General features: G+C 43.0%; 1 protein-coding gene across 4 annotated transcripts in view; it reads left to right on the forward strand.

The window, feature by feature from the left end:
- Window positions 1-23317, forward strand: part of LOC106745680 (regulating synaptic membrane exocytosis protein 2) — a 75012-nt gene extending 51695 nt beyond the window's left edge. For 3 of the 4 annotated variants that reach the window (XM_014621500.1, XM_014621496.1, XM_014621497.1), the window contains 10 exons: window positions 1026-1179; window positions 1965-2134; window positions 2232-2407; window positions 2892-3129; window positions 6289-6416; window positions 9224-9400; window positions 14533-14749; window positions 18550-18764; window positions 19354-19493; window positions 19638-21589. In XM_014621500.1, the coding sequence (XP_014476986.1) occupies window positions 1026-1179; window positions 1965-2134; window positions 2232-2407; window positions 2892-3129; window positions 6289-6416; window positions 9224-9400; window positions 14533-14749; window positions 18550-18764; window positions 19354-19493; window positions 19638-19844 (1822 nt within the window). In that variant the 3' untranslated portion in view covers window positions 19845-21589. Of the gene's footprint in view, window positions 1-1025; window positions 1180-1964; window positions 2135-2231; window positions 2408-2891; window positions 3130-6285; window positions 6417-9223; window positions 9401-14532; window positions 14750-18549; window positions 18765-19353; window positions 19494-19637; window positions 21590-23042 lie in introns of those variants that run through there. The other variant, XM_014621498.1, reaches the window with a different exon arrangement.
- Window positions 23318-24150: the final 833 nt, after the last annotated feature.

The following is a 24150-nucleotide window of genomic DNA, read 5'->3' on the forward strand; positions in this document are numbered from 1 at the left end:
TGAATCTACATTTCAAGCAAACTCATTTTTCAGTGTAGTAAGTGCAAAATAAGAAAAGTAACAGCAAAAAGAAAAGAAATTAGCGAGTCGTCACCCACGGGCACCTTAGACGTCATACTGTCATCGCTTCTTGCATACATATATATATATACTGTACATACATACTATATATATATATATATACTGTATATATGTGTGTATACATATACGCATTATTATACACGTTGAGTCTTAGATGCGACGGGACATGGCTTCTAGAATGCTTAATGCATCGCGATGCATCGGCCGGGATGGATTGAGTCTCCCTTTGAAGCTTTCACTGCAAATTACTTGGTGCCGGTTTTCGCGAACCGCCTTCTCACGTGCAAGTTCGCTTTTCGTTGCCAGAAACGGCGATACGCATCGACCGGGGGGGGCGCGTCTTTCGCACTGATCGATCATCAGCGTGCGGCAACCACTCACTTGGCACGCTCGTACGGACGCACTTACGTCGCATATTCTGCGAGGAGGCTCGACTCCGCTGCGCAATTCCCGATTTTTGGCAACGGGAAGGGTCTCGCCAATCGAGAGCACACTGTGTAAACGCCGAGGCAGACTTGACTGCATTGCCGAATAATTTGGAGCTGCTTCGCGCCAAATTAGGAGATATGCACTGTGCAGTTTTGCGATCTAAGGATCTCGGGCTCACGCTAGAGAATCTTTTATGCGCCAAATAGCGTGCGAAAATTCACGAGATGAGTTTGCACACGACTCGGGAGGACTCGCGCGATTTCTTTCGTTTCTCGACCTTTCGTTCCGACTTCGGTAGCGTTTTCATTTGTATAGCATTCTTCACACACATACATCAATATCACGCACATGTGAACCACGTACACACAGGAACACGAGTATACTCTGTCTATCACTCTTCTACCATCCTGGCCGCATGCATTTTGAGATTAGCGCGAGATCACAGCACTCGCCTCATTTAAGTTGTAAGGCACGCAGCTGATTGATGAAAAAAAAATGAACGCATGCTGGAGCAGCCACTATTCTAGCCCGCCGCCGGAGAGGGAGCTCTGCGTCGACGGTGAACACCGGAGTCGGAGGGACATGTCGCCTCAAGGACGTAAAAGGGCCGCCCTCATGATATCTCGCGACCAACCTGCCTCTATATCGGGTTACCAGACATATCGGAAGGTACGGCGTTTTTTTATCGGACATTCTCTCTCAAACATTCAAGATCAGAGCGTCGATCGGTTTTACGCTCCTCGCATTTTCCCTCTTTTTCGGCTAGATTTGTCGTCTAACTTGAGACTCCTTTGTTCTCAAAGATATTCACGAGATCGCAAGAATGTATATCGATTGCAGAGACGTGTAAATTTGCGTGTTTTGGAATTACTGAGACTTACTGACAAACAAGTTTTTCCCGATGTATCAGAGAACTGAACGAAATAATATTAAGGCCTTCAGAGATATTCGATCGTTAAGAATTAATTTTAGACCAATAAAAAAGATCGACATTATTATCCTCCGATATTTTCGGCTTTCGCGATGTCGATTAATGCGTAATTTGCCTCCCGAGTTAACACCTGTTTCAGCGGTTTGTGTCAGGTAACCTCAGTTTTAGGTTGTTCCTTATTCCGAAGAAATGAACTGAAATGTTAATAGAAACGTCGGAATATCCAGGAAAATGCAGGATCAAATTAAGCATTATTATCCTCCCGCAAGAGATAATTACTCGCTATCATTGCGCGAGACTCTTATCGGTCTAAAATCAATTTGTGGAAATTTTTCTCGGTTTTTCAATGAAAATCATGCACAGGTTATTATTAAGAATTTTTCGCTGAAGAAAAGGAGGGAAGAAAATATGACGACACTCCGTCGACGTATCGCTGACTTATCGGTGTTCTTCTTGCGCGCTGTTAAATTAACGTCCGTCTCGTCGGTATCCTTACACGTTATTAAATACGTCCCGTTCTCAGGACGACATCCACCGGGGAATGATGGGTCATAGGTCTCACAGCGCGGCACCTATGGATTCCCCGAGCGTTAGATACCGAGGAAGGTCTCAGAGCCCCACTGGTCATCGTTCCTTGTCTCCGCCCGAGCATAGATCCATTCCCTACTCGCACGGATACGTTTATACGACGAGGTATGAAATATCACCGGAAACTTTCGCTACTGCGAGCCGCGGTGATGAGACGACGACGAGGATAATGGTCGCCTTACCTCGCCGCGCACTTGTTCAGATTCGGCTCAAGATCGGCGACCGCCACCCCCACTGGATCACCGAAGAAACGCCAACTACCTCAAATCCCGGCAGCCTTGAAGGAGAGGGTCGCGCAAGATCTGGAGGAGCGAGTGAGATTCATGAGGCATCGCAACAGGCCGGCGCATACGATATACCGAAGCACAGGTATGGGAGGTGAGTCGCTTATCACGAGTGACACATAGTTAGACCTGAACATTTTATTTATTATTTATTAAAAGTCAGAAGAATTCTAGTGGATTTTTTATTTTTGCTTAAAATTCTCGAAGGATCTGGCTGATTGCTCAGAATTATTGCAAGTATTGCATTTAATGTCCAAAGCCTTGCTAAGCCTCTTACTCACTTTTTCATGTAAAAATGCATTGTAAATTTAAACCAATCAAACGTGTTTGTTTGCAAATGATTTTAATAGTACAGTTGATTTTTGTTATACGTTACTATTTTCATTTAAAACTACAATTATAAAACTGTTTTAATTACGAATTTATTTAAACGTTACTTGTATATATGAGAAAAGAAAACATCTGAGTCACGTCGAATTTAAGTTGTCGAATTCGTCGGAATACCCGGAATTCTCGTACCGAATTCTTCGCAATGAGTTATCTTGTGCCCCAAGTGACACCGATCGATTCACTTCCAGGCTGGGAAAGGCATTACAGTGGCCTCTCGGACTCAGATCTCCCCTCGATCGGGCACGATCCGCTAACGTTGCCACACAGCCACGCTCACAGGATGCACAGACCGCGAAAAGGACACTTGAGCCCCGACAAAGACGTGCTCGGTGATCTCGGAGATTCTGACATGGAGAGCATAGCCTCGGTAACGAGCAGTGCCTTTAGTACACAATCGGAACGACCACGTGGATCGAGAGCACTAATGTGAGTATAGTTTCGTAATCATTACATTATCTTGATCGTACGGACGACCTCGTTCCGCGAGGTCGGTGTACAAAAAGCAACGCAGATTCCATAGCAAAAAAGTACCCCGTTAGGTAGGGGTCGAGCTTCGAGCGCGTTGCTTTGAATCTGGCATCAAACGCCCACCGAATGCACTTTCGCAAACCCGAAAGGGTTCTCTTGCGTCTTGAAGCGAATTGATCGAACGGCACCATCCGCTCGACCAGCTCGACCCCTCGAACAATCCCTGGATTAAATGGACATTGTCGACTTGCATGAATGACCCTTGTAATTGCACCCGTCCTGCTTGCATGACAAATGTTTCTCCCTCTCCCTATCGTTTTCCCCGACGAAGAGAATCTTAGCGCTTAGACTGCACTTCCTACGCACCGTATCTCTCTCTCTCTCTCTCTCTCTCTATCTATCTATCTCTGTGTCTGTGCGCCAATGTCCATTTAATTAGCGTCCCATTCTAAGAAAGCAGGGATTAGTGCGTGGCGTTGGTCGAACGGTTGTTAGGTAGTCTTGCCTCGTCGTGTGATAGAGGTACGAAGCATGGCGAAGACAGACATCGATCGCTCTCTTCCGAAATGTCGACCCGTTGTTCTCGGCGAGAATCGCAAAAGAAGAATGTTCATGGACGAGCACCGTGAACACGCGCGCGCGCGAGTACGCATTAGATCGAGCGCGCGAGGAAAGAAGCGAATTACGAGAAAAAGATCTGAGAAAGTTGCAAAAAAGAATAAAAAACAGCCGGAAACAAAGAAAAGAGAAGGAAAAGCGGAATGGGCTCACCCTATCTTTGTGTTTCCGCGCGATAGGCTCCCTCTGTATAAAAAAAGAAAAAAACATTGTTTGCAGACCGGCAATTGAAAACGTTTCGATACCCACTGTCACATCCCCCACACCCCCGCCCCCTAGACGCGATAGGCGCAAGCACAAACTTAGGGTACCCCGCAGCGAATGTCATTGTCCGTGCAACAACAATCCCACCGTGCCCAGAAGCAACGACCCCAGCAAGTGTCCCACCCCGCATCCCCTCGTACGGAGCAAGTCCGCAGTGGTACGCTCGTTGTACAAAAAGACGCCCTTCACGAGATCGCAGACCGTCGACGAGAACATGCTGAGATATTACAGCCCCGAGAGCAGCGAGTACAGCGTTTGCGAGAGGCCAGCCGGTATCGCTAAGAACGTCGCGGTGGACCGCCAGCGGATCGACGATCGTCAGACGGGGAGGTCGTCGCGCGTCGGACGTTGCGCGAGCTGCTCGTATCGCCGTGTCTACGACGACTGCGTGGGGTCGCGTGCGCGTCGTTCGACGGTCGGACAAAGGATTGTTGCAAAGGGTCCGTTCGATACCCCTGACCATCTTAGGAGTATAGACGCTAGTTTGCATCCGCGTAGGTCTCTCTTATCCGCTAAGGCTAGAAGCTTCGACGTGATGCACGATACATACGGTGATCGTTTCGGTACTAGGCCAGGGGCCGTCGGTCTGCTATCGCGCAGGGCCAAGAGTTTCGAGTACGAGAGCATATCGAGCAACATATTCAGCGACGACAGTCTCAGGACGGCCCGGAGAAAGCTCAAGCGGAATCTCTCTCTCAGCGACGCCGGATACGGCGACAAGATTCCGGCGCTGGACGATCAGAGCAAGTCCTACTACGACTCGAACGGCGACGACAAAGTGCCTACTACCAGCAGCGCTGCCACGAGCAAAGAGACGAATTACGATTACCTGCTGCAGAAGCCGTCCTTCTACGGCTACGACTCGGAGATCAGCTGCGGCGAGACGGAGATTTATGTGCCGAGCTTCCACGCCGAGAGAACCAGCGAGAGAAAATACGGCGGCAGCTACCTGGACATCAGCTCGGAGAAGCCCATCTACCGCAGCATCGAGCTGTCGCCCGGCGAGAATAACGGCCGGTGGATGTCCTCCGCCAAGGACGACATTAGCTACGAGGACTCGTGGGACGAAGGCTTCGTGGAGCGGGAGAAGATCGACTACTACGCGCAGTCGGACGACATCAGGCCGGACTACCGGGTGGACGGCTGCGCTCGAAGACGCAGGAGAGAGGGCGACTACTCGCCGCTCGCGTCCAGCGTCCGTGAGAGGCCGCCGCCGACTACGTTGCATATCCAGCGAACCGAGTCGGACGAGGAGCCGGATCGCAGCAGACGCGCCTACCGTCGCCGGCGTAACAGTAGCTGTCCAGAGAGCAGAGATCTGCGCCGCAGGGATGACGAGAGGATGACGCGTTTCGTGCTGGACTCCGACGAGGAGTTCGGCTCCACGGAGACGGTAGTCGGCGCCGATTGCTTTCGACGGACGAGCTACGTGACTAGAGCGAATGACGCCGTTAGACCGGGCTTCTTTCACGCGGAACAAGATCGTGGTAGCTACTTAGACTCAAGATACGATTATACGGAGCTAGTTAGGTCAGGGTCTTCTTCGCGCGCTAGACGTAAGAGTAGTTGCCCCGAGTGTCGCGAGCTAGCGCTCTCCGCTTCCGAGTTAGGTAGGTCGGGCTCGCTGTCGCGGAAGGTTGACGACCGGCGGACATTGGTAGAGGCGAAGCATAGATATCGTAGGCGAAACAGCAGCTGTCCGGAGGCTAGGGATCTCGAGATGCTCGAGAAGAGGCAGCAGCAGCCGCAGCGCCACCAGCCGCAGCAGCGTCGGCCGAGCCAGCAGCAGATGCAGCCGCCGCGATCGCAGCAGCCGCAGCAACAGGGTAGTAAGAGGAACGTGGCGATCAGCGACACCCTCGAGTACTACGAGTACTCGATGGAGAGCGAGAGCCAGTGCAGCGAGAACTGCGGATTTGGCCCGTGCGATCCGCGTAGGCCCCGTAACCGAGCACCCCGCCCTGGTAACGCTAATTCGAGTCTCTTTGATTCCCAAACCGCTACCTCCGACACCGCTAAAAACTACCACCCACGGGCCGACGATCATCATCACCACCAACACCCACGAAACGCGAAAATGTCGCCGCTCGCCAACGTCGTCGACGTGGCGTCCACGTTCCTGTCGCCGACCACGTCCGCCCGGCGGCGATCCCGGAAAAAATCCGCCTTCGACGTCGTTGCCGCGGATCGTCGCGACGACCACGCGCCGAACCGTCGCTCTCTGCCCGAAAGCAGCGAGTACGGCGGCCAGTCGAGCTCGTACGAGAAGACGTCCAGACACCAGGTCACCGACGACGACCGCGGCAAGAGGAGCCAGTTCACCAGGAGTCTCAGTAACGCCGACGTGCCGCAGGATGAGAAAGGTGAGGGAAGAGACTTGCTTGAGCGAACACGACAATCCTTTCTCTGTGATTAGAGTCGAACGAAAATATATATGATGAAGCAGGGCGGTGGGAGTCAACTGTGCAGCTGTAATTTCATTCGCACAGACTCACATATGTACCAAAATGTTTCATCTTATATGAAGATCAAACTTTCCTTACACATGACAACATTCTACACAGTCATATCATAGTTTTGTTATTTAATTTATTAAATTTCATAAATTGAAAAGACAAATATTGGATAGAAACATTTTCAAACTAACAACTGTATCAGTTTGAAAATGTCGTTCTTACTATCTAATATTCTTCCTCTCCTCGGTTCTTGAATAATAATAATAATAATATGATATTTTTAACAAGTTTTTTTCAAATTCATAAGAAAAATTAATTTACTTAGAATTTCTCTTTGTATAAAATTTAAATTCATGGAAAATTACACAACCAAAAATAGTCTTAAATCAAGAACAGGTATTTTTATGCATAAACAAGAATATTATAATTTTCTTAGAAGATTTTTAGAATTGAGTTCAAGTAATATATGCATCAACACAAATACAATCAAATCAAGACGAAAAATCTTTTGAGAAGATTATGATATTCTTGCCTATATATGAAAATATCTATTCTTGACTCATTTTTTTCTGTGTACACATTTTTGCTTACACATGAAAATATGAACCGTAAAATGATACTAATTTTTTCCGTGTGCATCGTAGACAGATTGTATCTGCAATCGACTCTTATTGCGCTCTTTTATCATATATTTTCGTTTGAGCTTGTTCAATTGCTCGATTGATGACGTGTTGCTGTTGATTGTCGTGTTGTGTCGTTTTGACGAGGCCAGTTTTCTTTACGTCGAACACTGTGAGATGTATCCCCCATTTCGAATTATTACTGTTATAGTAATTATTTTGTCAGTCAACCCTTTAGGGGACCTTTTTCTTATGCGTCCATTCGAGAAAATTGTTCTCGTCCAAGTCGAATCTGCCTCCGAAATGGAAATCGGCACGGATTCCTCGTATTATCGCTCGTTCCGCTTAACGTCCGCCCCGTCTAACGAAAGTTTCGTTCCACCTCGATTTTTCGCTGATACGTATATCCGCGTGTGTACCGCCGCATCGATTTTGCCGTCACGATGGCGTGACGTATGGCCGAAGACAGAGCTTCGCGGAGGAGTAACATAAATTTTCGCCGGGACTTAGCAGTCACGAGAACTCGTTGCACTCGTATTTAGCGGTAGTTAGTAACTCGCGGACGTACGCCTGTTCGAATGTTATATAAAACTTTTGCCGCGGAGTCACGAACGCTCGTCGTGCGACGAATAGCGAAATAAAGATGGGACACACGTCGTTATTATTCCACGATTATACACGTTTACCGCGCATTCGGTCGGAACTGCTCGCGAAAAGCTCGACGGTGAAAACATCGTGTTAACGACTCGGCTGAAATTAATGTAAAGCTCTTTTATTTTCTCCACGTTATTTGTACGTTCCCAATTCGTACACACACACAGGTCGGTGGAAGGAAGCACGTAACATTTTTACCCCGATAAATTTTAGAACGCATCCGGGTGTCCAAAATGAAAACTCATATCTTTGGATATTTTTTTCATTCACACAAACAAATTTTCTTGTCAAGTAACTCTAATTAGAGTAGGCGTTTCTTATAGATTTTGAGTCACAAACAATAATGTCGCTGGCCAAATTGCACCATCACGTCAGGATTTATTTTGCATTTTAAGATAAGAAATTAGCGACTCGTAGAAAAAAATGTTTAATAAATCTGTGTTATTTATCGGCATGAACATATTCTTGCTATTAATATGTCGTAATTTGTATGTGTGATTTATTTAAATGAAATTTTGAAATGTTTTTTCTTCATATTGAAATTTAATACAAAAGTTTTATTCTGAAAATCTTGTTTTATCAGCCATTTTAGAATTGTATTTTTTTCATACATTTTTAATAACATTTCAAGAAGATTTTATGACGAAAATAACGGAAACCATAATATTGAAATCCAACATTGAAATTCGTTCTCACTAATCTTGCCAAACGTGAAAAAAAAAACCTGTTTTTCTATACACTATCTTTAACAAAGAAACATTTCTGTAAGACAATTTTTGATCCTTCGTTAATAAAGAATCAATGCGTAAATCAAACTATTAGTAATTCATCTATTTTTAATACTTTACTGTCAATTAGTGACTTCTACATTTTTCCCTGTAAATCGTATTTCTCATCTTAAAATTCAAAGTAACTTTAAAATCTCACGTGATACGGCAATTTAACCAGTGTTTTTGTTTATCAAAAATCCATAAGAAACGCCCATTCTGATTAAAATTACCTGACAAAATTTCTTTTGTCGGTCTGTGTTACTAGAAAATTATTAAAAAGCTAAAAATTAAAACCATATTGTAAAATTACAAACATTTTTTCAATCTTTATCTCTATAAATTTTTTTCAAAACGCTTCAGACCCTCAACGAGAGAAGTTGTTTCCTAGTGATTTATGATATATTCTTAATTTTTTAAATAATTTCACACATGATTAATAAAACATCAAGAAGCAAATTATTCATATTAGACACTGGACGTATTCTGAAATTCGTCGAGGCAAACTTTTCTTCCACTCGATCCGTATGTCCCGCTAATTTCAAGCTCAGCTGCAGACAGAAAAAATATTCTGGAAACGTGTGTGTGGATCGCGTGGCACGCCTCGATCATTCTCTCTCGGGTCGCGCTCTCGCCGCGTGTGTACGTTCAAGCGCGTATTCTTGTTTCGCAGACACGGGTAGTTTCAGCGATACAGCGATCGCGTTGAACGTCGAGGACGCGTCGAGGAGAGGTCGCAAGAGCTCGCCCGGCAGCAAGAGCGGCAGCGGCAGCAGCAGCGGCAGCGCCGTGCAGTACCAGGCCGGTCTCGGGAAGAAGAGCAACAGCACCAGCCAATTGTCCGCGACAGGTAACACATTATCACACTGGCCATTTCTATCGAGTTTTGCGTCTTCTAGCCTCCACGTGTTCTACGTAGTCGATCTCTTTCGTAAAACAAAGAGACACCGATCGCTCGTTCGCGCGCGAAGACTGTTTTTTTTCTTTCCTTCTCTTGCGGTGCGCGGTGTTAGAAGAACGTTTTGATATGGACGTTTCCTCCTTTCTTTTTATTTTCTTTTCCTTGTATGACCACCGTATCTCATCGCGGTATTAGAACAATTTTTTATTCCTCACATTCTCTCTTAGTAAAAGACAAAAGAGGAATATCGTCTTCTCTTCATAACAACGATATATTTCGTAAATTAGGCTAGTCATAGTCTAGTCATCGTTAGTGTGTAGATTGTGACGGTGTGCTCTCGCTACGTACCTGGGAGGATGTCGCACGGATATATCGTCGCCGATATGTCGTGCTCCCTATCGGGAAATCACGACGATAAAATCCGACGATTCGGGAGAGAAGCTTTCCGGTCGAGAAACCACGGGCTGTTCACGACCGGAAAACACGAACGAAGAATAAGAAATAATAAGGAACTACGAGTGAACGCGCGATTGCAAAAGCATTGCTCGAGAACAGACGTCAGTGTCTGAGAAAAACGTGACGAGGCGTATTTTTGGTCTCTCTTGCCGCGAACTACGGTGTTACCGACTGACCGCACAAAGCGGATGCACCAGGTGGACGAACGATAACGTGTCGAAGACGAAGTAAGCTGTTGTTTCCCGCCGGATATCTTCTTCATCACATTCCTTATTTGTTCTACTTCTTATTCTTCTCCGCCGTTTGTCTCTCGGTGTCTTCGAGCGCGGATCGGACGCGTGTGACGATTCAAATCGAACTGAACGATAACAAGAGCATACCGTAGACAAGCAAAACACCCAGTAAGCGGGGCAGTATGTACATTCTAATTGTATTCTTGTTTTCTCCGCCATCCCTCCTCATCTCTGTCCGCCTCTCTTCAACATGAACACACTCACACTTTACTTCTACCAACCACCTCTCGACGCTGGGGGACCATTCACGTCATCGATCTGCACCCACCTGCACGATTTCTCATCGCGGCGGCCGCGATCGTCGCCCGCGCGCTCGTGTGTTCCGCGGAACACACACTCCACACGGATCGATTTGCTGGACCTCTATCGCCACTGTTACGCAAAAAAAATTATATGAACAAACAAACAAACTCAAACCGATACTCTCGCCACACGATTATTTACGAAAAAAAATAACAACTATAACTTTGTATATATATATACATATATACTACAACTTGTATATATATATACATATAAACTATAACTTTGTATATATATATATATATATACGTCTGTAAAATCAATCAATCGAAATAATCGACCGACACCACCACCACTATAACCACCACATCATCACAACCATCGTTGTTGCTCTCTCTCTGTCGCAACGACAACAACAATAACAACGATAACAACAACATCAACAACAACATCAACAACGACAACAAAACTATATCACGTCACGCAAAATCCATAACATACCACGTGCGTCTGTTGGTGGTACATGCGTGGGCGAGGAAGGACGGAAACGACGGCTGGGTTTCGGGAAGAAGGGGAAGTCGTCCTTTACAGTTCACAGGAGCGAGGAAGTACTGCCGGAGGATACGGTCGGTGGTAGGAGCGGCCGACAACCGAGCTCCGCGAGCAGCGACGGCGAGGGGAGCGGCGACGGGGACAGGTCCGACTAACTCTCTCTGTCTCAGTAGAACTCCTCTCTTTTTTCCTTTGGTTTTTCTCGTTCTTCTTTTTTTTCACGTTCTTTCGTTTCTTTCTTCTTTTATTTTCCTCATACTTTCCATTGCGTGGGAGCGACCAACCCCCCCCCCCCCCNCCCCCAACCCCCTAGGTTCGTCGGTCGGAGACGATCGCGCGACTACGGCGAACCCCTTCACCGTTCGCAGACTGGAGATCGATCGGTTTCGTCGTCTCTCTCGTACGCACGTGTCTCTCCCGTTCGTGCGGGCGAGATAACGACGGCGTTCGTCGCGAGATAACGCGCGTTCATCGAGAATGACCCGCGTGAATCGGACGCGAGACGTTCACAAGACGAAAAGACCACAACTCAGGTTGCTCGGTTCTCGTTGATCGATACAGCGGAATCTCAAGCCTTCGACGAAATGTGAGTACACGTTGCAGGTGGACTCGCGATATAGGAAGAACGTGGGGCCACCTACCACCAACCAACCAACTAATCAACCAACCAACCACCAACCCGCCACCGTCAGCCGCGACACCGACTTTGTTAACAGCAACAACGAAACACATCACACCATCACTCTCTTTTTAGAGGCCGTGCTTTAGTCGAAGTCGTGCGAGTCTCTCGTGATTGTTTTGTCGGAAAATACTCTCTTTCTTGTGCAATCAAGTTTTAAGCCGGCGCACGGTGCGACAGGTCGGTGGGGAGAATATAACAAAAAAAAGAAACAAAGCAAAGATATGTATATGTATACACTCCCCCCATCTCTCTCTCTCGTCGTGTATCATGCCGCCGAGTGTCGCTTGGAGAAACTTGAAGAAAGTATTTTGCGAATCACACTGCACGTTTCTTCGAATGGTCACGAGGTGACTCCTCTTTTACCTTTTTCGTTATCCTAGTTCGTAGAGGCTATTTCTACGTAGCATTGATACGTTATTCCTAGAGGAACGTTCGCACGAGTTTCCTGGGCTGTAATCTCACCGTGCGTTTTTACTAAGGGAGAGAGAGTTCACGACTCTCTCTCTCTCTCTCTCTCTCTCTCCGTCTTACGTCTGTCTCTGGAGAAGCAGGCTCTACTCCCTCGCTGAATCGCCAATTAATAACGTGCTGATGAAGATGATGATGACGATAATATTGATAACGTACGTGATGTGTGTGTGTGTGTGTGCGCGTGGATCACGCAGATCAGGAAACTCAACTCTAGTTGCACAAATATAGTTGTGCTGGCGTATTTATCGTGATTCTAGAATAGTGTCGGCACCGTATGTCACGTTATAATCGTTCGCAACCGTAACAAGCTCTCCTCTCTGTCTCGAATCTAGATCGTCGCGTGGTCAATTTGAATTTCTCGATAACGTCGAGGTAAGTTGGCCACCTGATACGTTATATTTATTACTTCTTAGAAGCCACTGTTGATACGTGCTTCAGGTGAGAGTGCGCCATTCACACGGTTTTTGACTTCTCGATGTCCTGGTTCGTTGCAGTGTTTCTTTATCAGCGTATTTACATCTCGATATCTCTACGATTATATTGATCACACGAAATTCGTTGAATGTGTCTTGCCGTTACGTATACGGAATGTCTCAAAATTATACCGATACATTTCGGATGCTTATAAGAGGCACTGAAATAAGTAATTTTTATCAATAAATCCATGCTTTGACACTAAAGTGAATTATGCGGTAGTTATTCGAAATGTTAGTTATTTATATCCAGCTTCATAAATAAGATGCTAATCGGCCAATTCGTCAAAAGAGAAAATTTTCATTTTCAATACTAATTTCGGATAAACAGTAAAAAAGCACTGTGATACTGAGCTTGCGAGTTAATAATAAATAATATTAATTCTATCTATTTATAAATTCCCGACAATCTTTAGTTTGATAAAGCAATTATTATTAATATTTTTTATCAATAGATAGCAACAAAAGTCAGGGCCAGGAAAAATATTGCTAATATTTCTGTATTGAAACAAATGGCCAACATTTTGAATAACTGTTGTAAATAATTCGCTCTAGTGCCGAAACAGCTCATTTGCGGATATGGATTTATCAACAAAAATTACTTTGGTGTCCTCTATAAGCATCTAAGTTTGTCGGTCTAATTTCAAGAGACACCTTGTATAATACATATATATATTATACACACATAAGCTGTTAGTCGGACAAAATCTTTACGTATTGACTTGATAATTACTGAATCTCGACAGCATCGCTCTTCGAGCATCGTACGAGTTACGACGTTCAGAGAGCGTTCCATTATTGTATAGTGTATATGTATATATTTGTGTACATAATTATATCTGTGTGCGTCCAGGGAATTATATAGAACGATCACTTAGCCGTAAAGGCGTGTGTACATACGTCGAGTAACTTTTTCAGAATTACAGCTAATTAACAATTGGACATCTGGCGTAGTCGTGTATGCGGGAAAGCGTATTAGCGTTATCCTGACGTTATAATCATGATTAATTTGTCGATAGCCTGCGTGAGTCGGTAGAGTAGATACGCCGCCTTGTCGAATCACTGGATGTTCGCTCATTTATGCTTCCTGCATCTGATCTGTCGCAGAGCGTTATCGAGACGAACAAATTGGATCATCAACACTTGTTTTTCTTTCCGTCTATTGTTCTCATCTCGATACAATCCTGAGAAAGGAAAATGTGCTATTATACGATTCACGCAAAATGCCATCTATCGTGTTGTCATTCGTGACACGATGAGGTGTGTCGAAATTTTAAGTCGCGTCACACCAGGCTACCAGGTTTAAGTATATCCTCTGTCTTTAGTGTCACACACAGAAATGCATATGCCCGTGCAATATTGTCCCGTTATATCTGATCTGAAATGTCACGTAGCCTCGACGAATCCTCGCACTATTCCCCACCTTTTACTCACCTGTTTACGCATTTCAAGCGAGTTACGAGGTTTTATTGCAACTCTGCATTTCACACTGCTCATTAGAGCGATTCCGAGATTGAAGAGAGATCAAGCGAGAGAGGAAGGCGGAAAAATACACGAGGAAGGAAGTTTATACGAAAGAGAGAGAAAGAGAGAGAAAGAGAGAGAAAGAAATGCAGAGAGGAAGAGAAGGAAGGAAAGAAAGAGAGAAAAAGGGGGGGGGGAGAGAGAGAGAGAGAGAGAAGTAGTTGATAAAAGTTGAAAACGTCGAGATCGATTCATGTTTAGCGTTCTGCGATTCCATCGCTGGCTGCGGAGACGCGCATTAATTAAAACCGTTCCAGCGGTTATTCCGACAGTCATTTCTTGGACCAGGACGAAGGGAACTGCTGCTGCATCCGGACACACGCGCTTTCACATATCGGTGAAGGATAATCGTTTTTAGCGGTATTTCTTGTTTGGTTTACAACGCAGAGTGCGGCATTGGCGGGATGCTCGTCGTTGGCGGAAGCGCTGGCGCTGTGGCACGCGGCTTTGCAAGCCGGAAGCGCAACAGCACGCCGAGCAGCATACTACGATCCGAGGAGATCATGCCGACCTATCAGCGCTTTGACTCCGGCAAACCGGCAGGATCGGCAGCCAGTGATACCGCCGGAAGTCTCAACTCGATTTCTAGTTCCGAAGGAAGCTCGTAAGTAGTGGACTCCAACCTGTGGCGAGACCGATTCTGCAAGCGGAAACGCGAGATTCCTGATTACATACACTCTCTCTCTCTCTGTCTGTCTGTCTTCCTTCGGCTCTTCTTCCTTTCTCTATCGCCGTTGGTTTCTGTTCTCCTTCGACTTCTTTCTTTCCTTATGTTCTTTCTATTCCCGTGTAGTGTGTCGACAGAGGAAAAGCCGCAAGCTATTCGAAGTGAATAAGGTGAAGTCGCGCTCATTGGTGTGACTCTGCTTTCGCAAAAATTGTTTGAAGTTATCTTCGAGCAGATTTGGAAATTGTGAGGAACGTACCAACGATTGGCCAGTCTTCGTATTTTATTTCATTGATAAATGAACATCTTGCAGCTGACGAGTCGCTTGTTAATCGCTTGTCGACATACGCGCGGCCAGTGCAGCCAATATTCAAATATTCCAGTGTCTCGAATGTTATTCAAGAAATTGTGGGATGCTCAGGCATCTGAATTAAAAGAGTATTTGGTCTGCACTTTTGGATCGAGTCATAGATAATAACAAATACATGTTTGGTTAATCTCTAGTAAATTGCAGTTTATTTCACAGGATAAATTGATAAGAAAGGCGGAAGTTACTTATTATATGACTCGATGCACTAATAGAGCATTCTAATTTGTTATCTCTTTATTCCTTCAGATCAGCGAGTTCACTCTTTGTTAATCACGGTAAGATAAATGCACCAATGCCCGGATACATATCTAATTATAGGTATTCTTGTTGTTTTGGTCTTTAAATTCGGATCTAATCTTTAAACATAAAATATTTCTATTTATTCAATATATATGTATGTTCTATATTTTGAAAATTTGAATATTCGTATTTAAAGACCAAGAAAAACAACAAAGAAAGTCCAGATTTTGGTACTTTTACCTTAAAGCGTTACCCGCAAAATTGATTTCGCTTCTCACCGATTAACTTGTCCGAATGAACGTCGTTCGATAATTATATCAGCTTTACAGGCGAAGAGTAATCCCGCTGGTCGCTTTTCGTCTTACTTCCTATATGCGCCAAGAAATTTGTCCACATAGAAAATTATAAATTTTACAGACGGATCTTCGAACCTGCGAGTCGATGTGTCTTTGATATGAATTGTGCAATTATATTGTAGTGGACGCACACGCTTCTTTCTTCTCATTCCCTCTTTAATTTCCGTCATCTTTTATCTGTTATTTGAATTAATTATCACCTTATTTCGATCACACTTCTTTATTTATTTGTAGGACAAACGCGCGAGACATACCCGTATCTATCGACATGAGAATCCTCGCACCTTTTAACAAAAAAGAAATCACCTATCATATGTTATTATTTTAATATCCTTTATGGTCATTCGTTCCTTTCATTTCGTTTCTGATTCTTTCTGACGTAGCGATTACGATGATGATTTTCGCGATCGAGATTACACTCTCGGACGCGCGATAATTTCTTTTTCCCCCTTTTCTATTCACATCAGCAAAGTACCTTCGTCACACGTCAGTTTTGCGTAACGCGAGGAAGAAACGTATGAAAGTGTATAGTCTTCGACGAAGTGGATGGGATTTATATTCTCTGCTGTTTTATTCTCTGTCTCCTCTTTTACTTCCTCCCGGCATTACTTTCGTCCTTGCTCCAGAAAACGAAAGCAGCCCCTAAAAGATATATATTGTCATCCATTTATCGGTGTTGTTGTCGTCTTGGCTTAGTTGCTTGATTGTGGCAAATGATTGTGTCGCATTACTTCGGAGCACCGTTGCACATACAACACGCACTTTTGTATCCACTATATGTCAGTATGGTCGTTATTGTCGCTGAGCCATATTTTCTACCCACATGGTGAGAGGAACACACACACAAACACACACACAAAAGCGTACTCTATTGAAATCGACATTGCCCCTGGAAAGCAGCCCCTCCGTCTCATGGATCTGTATCGTTTTCATCGAATGTGTTCTTGGTGGTAGAATAGGTAATTGTACAGCGCAGTGTCTCCTGGAACGCGTGCCGGATCGAGAAAACAATCGAAATGTCGAAAGTGCACTTGAGAAACGTAGACGCGTAGGTATCTCCGTGTGTCCGAACGCTTGTGGCAGAGTGCGTGCGAGCGAGCAACGAATGAACGGTCTTGTCGGTTCGAGATGTTTAATACGGATGGCAATGAGAATCCCTCGACGATCCACCCGCTTTGTTCCTCGGCAGCGGTGTATGTTACGCCGGCCGTTAAAAGGGCCGATAATCGTCGGAGAAAGCGACGGCGACCGGCGAATCCGGGTGTGCGAATCGCAATTAACACGACTTTGCTGAACCGACACTCGAGATGCGACTTATGAGTACAATGGTGTCGCAGTGTGTTTCGTCAAGTCGTACATAGAGCGAGATACACATGTACATACGTATACATATATACATATTCCGAGTTATGCAATTAGGTGTGAAACTCCTCCCCCCTCCCCCCCTTCCTCCAAACAAAAGAGGTCCACACACGTTTGTCGCATACACGTCTCACTACCGTACTACTACCGAGAGAAGTAGTATGTTAATAATTTCTAAGTATATAGTTGGTTATATATATAAATAGTATTAATGACAGTTTCCGATATAATTATGTCCACACTTTCGATGGGCGTCACTCTCTCTCTCTACATTTCTAGCAGAGACTTTCGCAAAGTTACCCGTTTATAGCGTTAATTAAGCGCGAGCTCTCCCAACGGCGCGTAGCGTAGCGAGACGACAAGTGAGCGTAAGTTAAAGTATAATTTTCTCCGTTAATTAATTATCTTTCTTTCCGATATCCCTAAGATCTTAGCGAAGCATGCCGAAAGGAGAAGTAGATAGATGTAGTTTGCAGCAATAACGAACGAGACGGTACTCAGTCCGGAGACTTGAAGTCGCGTTCGTCGCGTGTGACGATGCTCGTCTCCTCTCACGTGCTATTCGCGTTATTCATGTTACTTTGCCGACCCCAATGGTCCCGTCGAAATGGCCTGATTACCGTCATCTATTTTTAATTACTCTAAATGGTACCTGCGTTTAGATTAAAAGTGCATGCGTTCAAACAGTCTCTCTGGGGTATGTTTTTTCAACTTATTTATATATAATCTTCTTCCGTGTATATAATATATATAATATATATGTATATATTATATATATTATATATTTATTTACTCTATCGTACACTAAAACACTACACTTTCAGCGTGAGTTCTTCTTATCTCAAACTGAATGAGGTGTGTTCTCTCTCTTTTTACAACTTTCGTCGAAGGCTTGCGGGAATTGTCCCTCGCTCCTGCGGAATATTTTTCTTTTATGATTTTCATCCCCTCGCGCATTTCTCTCTCTCTCTCTCTCTCTCTCTCTCTCTCTCTGTCTCATCGCACACAGTTCTTTCGCGCGGTAATCTAATTTTCGGCTTGCAGAGTCCTCGTGCTTTGTTTTTCTCCATCTGTTACGAATTACGGGCGACGTTCGAGACGATTAAGATCGCTTCGTGCGCGCATACGATTTCGGACAGGCCTGTGCGAGTGATGAACGAAAAGCAAGAAAAGAATCAAAAGAAAAGAGAGAAATTTGTTGGAAAATTGCATTTCTGATTTTCGTTGGCTCGCACGAAAGCGAGCAGCGCCGTAAACCAGACGGATGTTCACTCTTTTCTCTGTACGACGTTTTCTACAAATTCTCCGGCGAAGTTTCTTTCCGTTGTATCATCCCTCATACTTTTCGTAATAGCATCGAACGACGAATCGCGGCATATCTGCTAAATGCGTAATTTTGAAAACCGTAGTTGGTCTCCGAGTCTGCGCATGGCAGGCGAAACCGGGCAGTTGAGAGACTTCATCGAAGATCTCGGACCGGGCCAAGTGGTCGGGAGACAAGCTCTCGGCGCCCGTTGCCTCGGCGAGATCCAATTGTCGTTGAACCAGAAGAAGGGTTATCTGGAGATCGAGGTCATACGTGCCAAAGACTTGAAAGCGAAACAAGGAAGTAAAGTGATCCCAGGTAAGTATTTCCACTTTAGGAAATGATTTGCGCCGAAATATATTCGCATTAGATATGTAAAATTATCATTACATTCAAAGTGACGATTGCTGTCGATAAAATTACGGCAACAAGATAATTTATTGGTAATTTCGGTGAAATTCGTTGTTTTTTATGCTTTCGGGGGGGTTTTTTTTGACAGATTCGTTTTATATAAGATGTTTCCATGTTTTCCGTATTAATGTATAAAATAAAACGACATTATTCTTATATTCTCATCAAATGTGCATCTATAATAATCCCTGAAATGTCTTCCAGATGAAAGAAAGGAAACTATTCACAATCCTTCGAGGATATTAAAGTTTTCATTTTTTAAGACACTATTAAATTACTTTTTTATAGGATTCTTTGTATAAAAAAAGTAGATTTTATTAAATCCTGTGCCCACAATGTTAGAAATCGCTTTCCAAAATTACCGGGTAATTTATCGTAATTTATCGAGTAAGTTACCATTAGACTGAGTCATTTTCATCTCTGATTCACAAAGAATTCGGTCTTGATCGCTCATAATGAACGACTATACTCACGTCGGCTTTGTTTTCTTTCGTAGCTCCTTACGTGAAGCTCTACGTGGTGAACGGCAAACGATGCGTAGCGAAAGCGAAAACCGTGCCGGCTAGGAAGACTCTGGATCCGTTCTATCAGCAATTGTTGGCTATCAAGGAGAACTGTCGGGGTTGTATATTGCAGGTGCGCGACAAGAGAGAACGAGATCGGTTCTTTTGACGAATTTTTTTTCACGAAATCGTGCGAACGATCGCTCTTATTGCAGAGCGTCGCCCGCCGGGATCGTGCTTTGCACGTAATCGCAAGACGATTCACACATGCTTTCAGGTGACGGTGTGGGGTGACTACGGCCGGTTGGAAGGGAAAAAAGTGTTCATGGGTATTGCACAGATCGTATTGGACGAGCTGAACCTCAATGACCCGGTGATCGGCTGGTACAAGCTGTTCGGCACCACATCCCTGGTCAGTGGACCTCCATCCCTTGCTTTGTCCCGTCGATCTTCGGCCACGTCTCTCGATTCTTTTAAGATCTAAGATTGACCGATAGCATCACCGAATTACATTCCTTTTATACGCGTCGAGAGGGGGGATGATACCTTGTTTCTGGGTTTTACTCGCAGTAGAGCGGAGCAGAAAGTAAACACACGGCTGAGTTGTTGCTCTCTCGGGTTCTTGATCTTGCGGTTGCACTCTCTCTAACGTAGTCGCTTCTACCATTAATAAGATAAGACACCGAAAATTGCACGTGTCTCGATGTATAAGATAGCGTCACCTACTTACCAATCAGACCGACATTAGAGATCGAAAGTGGAAAATCGTAAAGAAAAAAGGAAAAAAAAATAAGAGACAAAGAGATCGTTTTTATTATCTTAAGTTGCATCACGCGACTCATCGCTCGATGATATTACACGTATAGTATGTCGAATGTAACATATATAAATATATTAGAGGACAAACTTGTCGAGAGCTTGATCTCTAACCGCTGTATTCGCCATATCGACGTTAAGCAAAGCATCGTAATGACTCCCCGTAATTGTATCGTAATCTCACACGCCCGTATTCCTCGTTACGGTCCATAATGACTCTGAGAAGAATTTTCTGTACGCATACGCTGTGTATTTGCCTCAGTTCGGCCGTCGATGTCAAGTCTAAAATTTGATTGGCAAATTGCGAACGTGTATCGGTACTAGAAATGTAAAATTGCCGTTAGATTCAAAGTGACAATTAATTACAAGACAGTAAGATGGTAATTTATCGGTAATTTTGGTAAAATTCGTTGTTTTTCATGGTCTCATGCACAAGTAGGCTGCATTTTTTCGTGTTTTCCGCAAGTTTAATGCGTAAGTTATAACATTCTTTTTGTATTCTCATCGAATATACATCTGTGTGTGCGTGCGTGCGTGCGTGTGTGTGTGTGTGTGTGTGTAATAATCATATAATCTCCGAAATGTCTTTCTGATGGAAGAAACTATAATCCTTCGAAAGTTTTTAAAGTTTCCATTTTTTAAGACACCACTAAACCACTTTTTATACAATTCCTTGTATATAAAAAATAAATTTTAGTAAGTAAATTTTGCTAAAAATTAGGAAATTCGGGAAACATGTAGCGATGTAGCCAATCAATTTGCTGCTTTTCCGTAAAAGTCGCAAGTTGATTGACTATTATGAGCGCATCCTCATATGAGGCCTTTTTCCTCATGAATTGCTAAAATTGCATGTGAAAACAAGCCTTATTATCGCTGAAATTTCCTCGGCCTGCTGTCTTTATACATAATTTACATAAAAAAATGTTAGTTTTTCTAGTGTTGTGTACTTACTTTCCCAATTATTATATGCTATATATAGTATATCAATACATAATATCAAAATATTTCATGGAAAATATGAGTTAAATAAATTATAACATTCTTAGTATTTTATTCATCTCAAAGGCTAAATGCACCATTTGTGCTTTACACCAATGTTTTATTTCTGTGATTTTTTTCTAAATTACCATTTTACCAGCTTTACAAAATTACCGGGTAATTTACCATAATTTACTGAATAAATTACCATCAGATTAGATAATTGCTACACCGAATTACGCTAGAGTTTCGCGATTCCGCGTATTTCCGGCTTCGTGGAGGGAAAGGGGCTACAGAGAAAGAATAAATTGTTACGGATCGCGGGAATTTTCGCGGGAGCGGCACGCGATCGAAGAGCCAGGCGCGCTCTTTTTCGCGCAAGAACCGAGATGCGGCAATGCGAACGGAGCGAGAGAACGTACGAAAGGATATGTCTTTCTAGAAACACCACTAGTACATCACATATCATGTACGGCATATCAGACGAGCCACTAGTCTGTATGTAGACTAGATGTAGACGTAGCAGCCATGTTCCCGGAGCGCCAGATAGTTTTAGGTATGCACTGAGATCAAGGCATTTCGTAGATAGTTGGACAACGATTTAACGTGGGTACACTAAAGAAAAGACGATAAGATAAGAAGCAGAAAGATAAAGAAAGAGAAAGAAAAACAAATGAGAGAAGGAAAAAAAGGACCAGATAATATCGTTACGATTGCGCACTCGATCATGACACGCGATCGCAGCGTTTGCTCGCGTTTGACGTCCGAATATACTGCGAACGTGTGTAATGAGTATTTCGTAATTAACATTCGGACACGGCGATGTCCAGACCGATAATGACTTCGGTGGCCGAACGCGGCGACGTAGCGCCGTCTCGACGTCTCTCTCGCGTCAAGACGGCTCCGCGAAGCTCCGCCGGCACTTTTTCTCGAGTACCCATGTGAAATCTTGGTGCATTTGTTGTTGCCAATATCTTTCTCTTCCATCTCTCCACACGTTCTGTATTGAAGTATCTCCTCCTCTCTTCTCTTTGAAAGCGTATCTCTTCTATCCTGCGTGAAAGAACGCGAAGTTGCGACTCGCGCACTCGATAACCGAGAAACGACGAGACGCGAACGAATATCGCGTTATCGCGTGCGCTCGAAGCTTCGCCGTCCCGATAACACCTGTCTGCATATGTCTCGACTTTTTACCGTCCTTTCCGAACTCTATAGAAGCGACACGCCTCCGTCTGCGACAGCTGACACGTCGCAGAAAACGATTTTCCACTGGTATACCTCTGAATTTTTTCTACCTCTGCACTTTGTAATATCTCGATATCTTCCTTTGCCCGTAAGAACTATTGACCACATATTGACCTCCTGATATTGCTTGGTACACACACACAGTCACACACACACACACACACATATCGCCTAATGAATTCTAAGACTTTGCACAATAGTATTTCATTCTTTCATTGACTCGCCCTTTCGTTTTTTTTTCTTTTTTGTAAATCTATATAGAGAATCGTGGCATTTTTCAGTATATTAAGATTTGTCGATAGAAAAAAAAAAGATATAGAAAAATTAAGCGAAGGTAAGTCCGTACCGTCCATATATTCGGAGTCCTATGTATCCTCTTGTAAATTTTATCGAGATGTTTTTGAGATGCCAGTCGATCTGAAATATTGAATGGTGCCGAGGGAGGGATCTCGCGCGGCGGACTACGCACGAGAATTTACGTACGCTCTCATGAGTCTAACAGTAATGACACTTGACGCCAAGCGAGAATATCGCAGAATCTTTCGGACATCACTCAATATTTCACGATTCAGATAAAACGCCTCGCACAACGCATCTCGCATATTTGCAATCCAATTAACGCAGACGTTTGTTTTATTTGCAGTGAAAGCAAACCAAATCGAACGAGCACGGGATAGATGTGAACTCAAATGTGGTGTATTAGGTAACATACGAATGTAAAACGCTATCGCGCTCGGTTTAAAGGTGAATCTAAATGGTTAAGTGAATAAGAAAATCCACGAGCGCGAGAAGTGAAAATGATGGGGTGGCGCGAACGCTCCGGACCGGACTACGGTCGACATGTGGGAGAAATTAAAGGAAAACACAAGAAAAAATATGTTGAACAGTATGTATATATATATATATATATATATATATATATATATATATATATATATATATATATATATATATATATATATATATATATATATATATATATATATATATATATATATATATATATATATATATATATATATATATATATATATATATATATATATATATATATATATATATATATATATATATATATATATATATATATATATATATATATATATATATATATATATATATATATATATATATATATATATATATATATATATATATATATATATATATATATATATATATATATATATATATATATATATATATATATATATATATATATATATATATATATATATATATATATATATATATATATATATATATATATATATATATATATATATATATATATATATATATATATATATATATATATATATATATATATATATATATATATATATATATATATATATATATATATATATATATATATATATATATATATATATATATATATATATATATATATATATATATATATATATATATATATATATATATATATATATATATATATATATATATCCGTTCAAGTACTAAGTGCCGATCTCCGATACGATCGGCCAAAGGACATTTATTGTTGTCAAATTTTTAGTCCAAAATGTCATCGACAGAGAGAGAGAGAGAGAGAGAGCGTATAATATTTAATGTAAATAATATAATAACTATATATAATATATATAAATATGCGATAAAGAAACAAAGTACGCGCTGGTTTGAATGGGTGAACATGTTTGCGTTAAATTCTCGTTGACTCATTACCACGACACCATCGTCGCCGACGATTTCCGCATTCTTCGTGGATC

The sequence above is a fragment of the Dinoponera quadriceps genome, unplaced genomic scaffold (assembly GCF_001313825.1).
Source record: "Dinoponera quadriceps isolate SergipeBrazil2010 unplaced genomic scaffold, ASM131382v1 scaffold1441, whole genome shotgun sequence".
NCBI classification, from domain to species: Eukaryota; Metazoa; Arthropoda; class Insecta; order Hymenoptera; family Formicidae; genus Dinoponera; species Dinoponera quadriceps.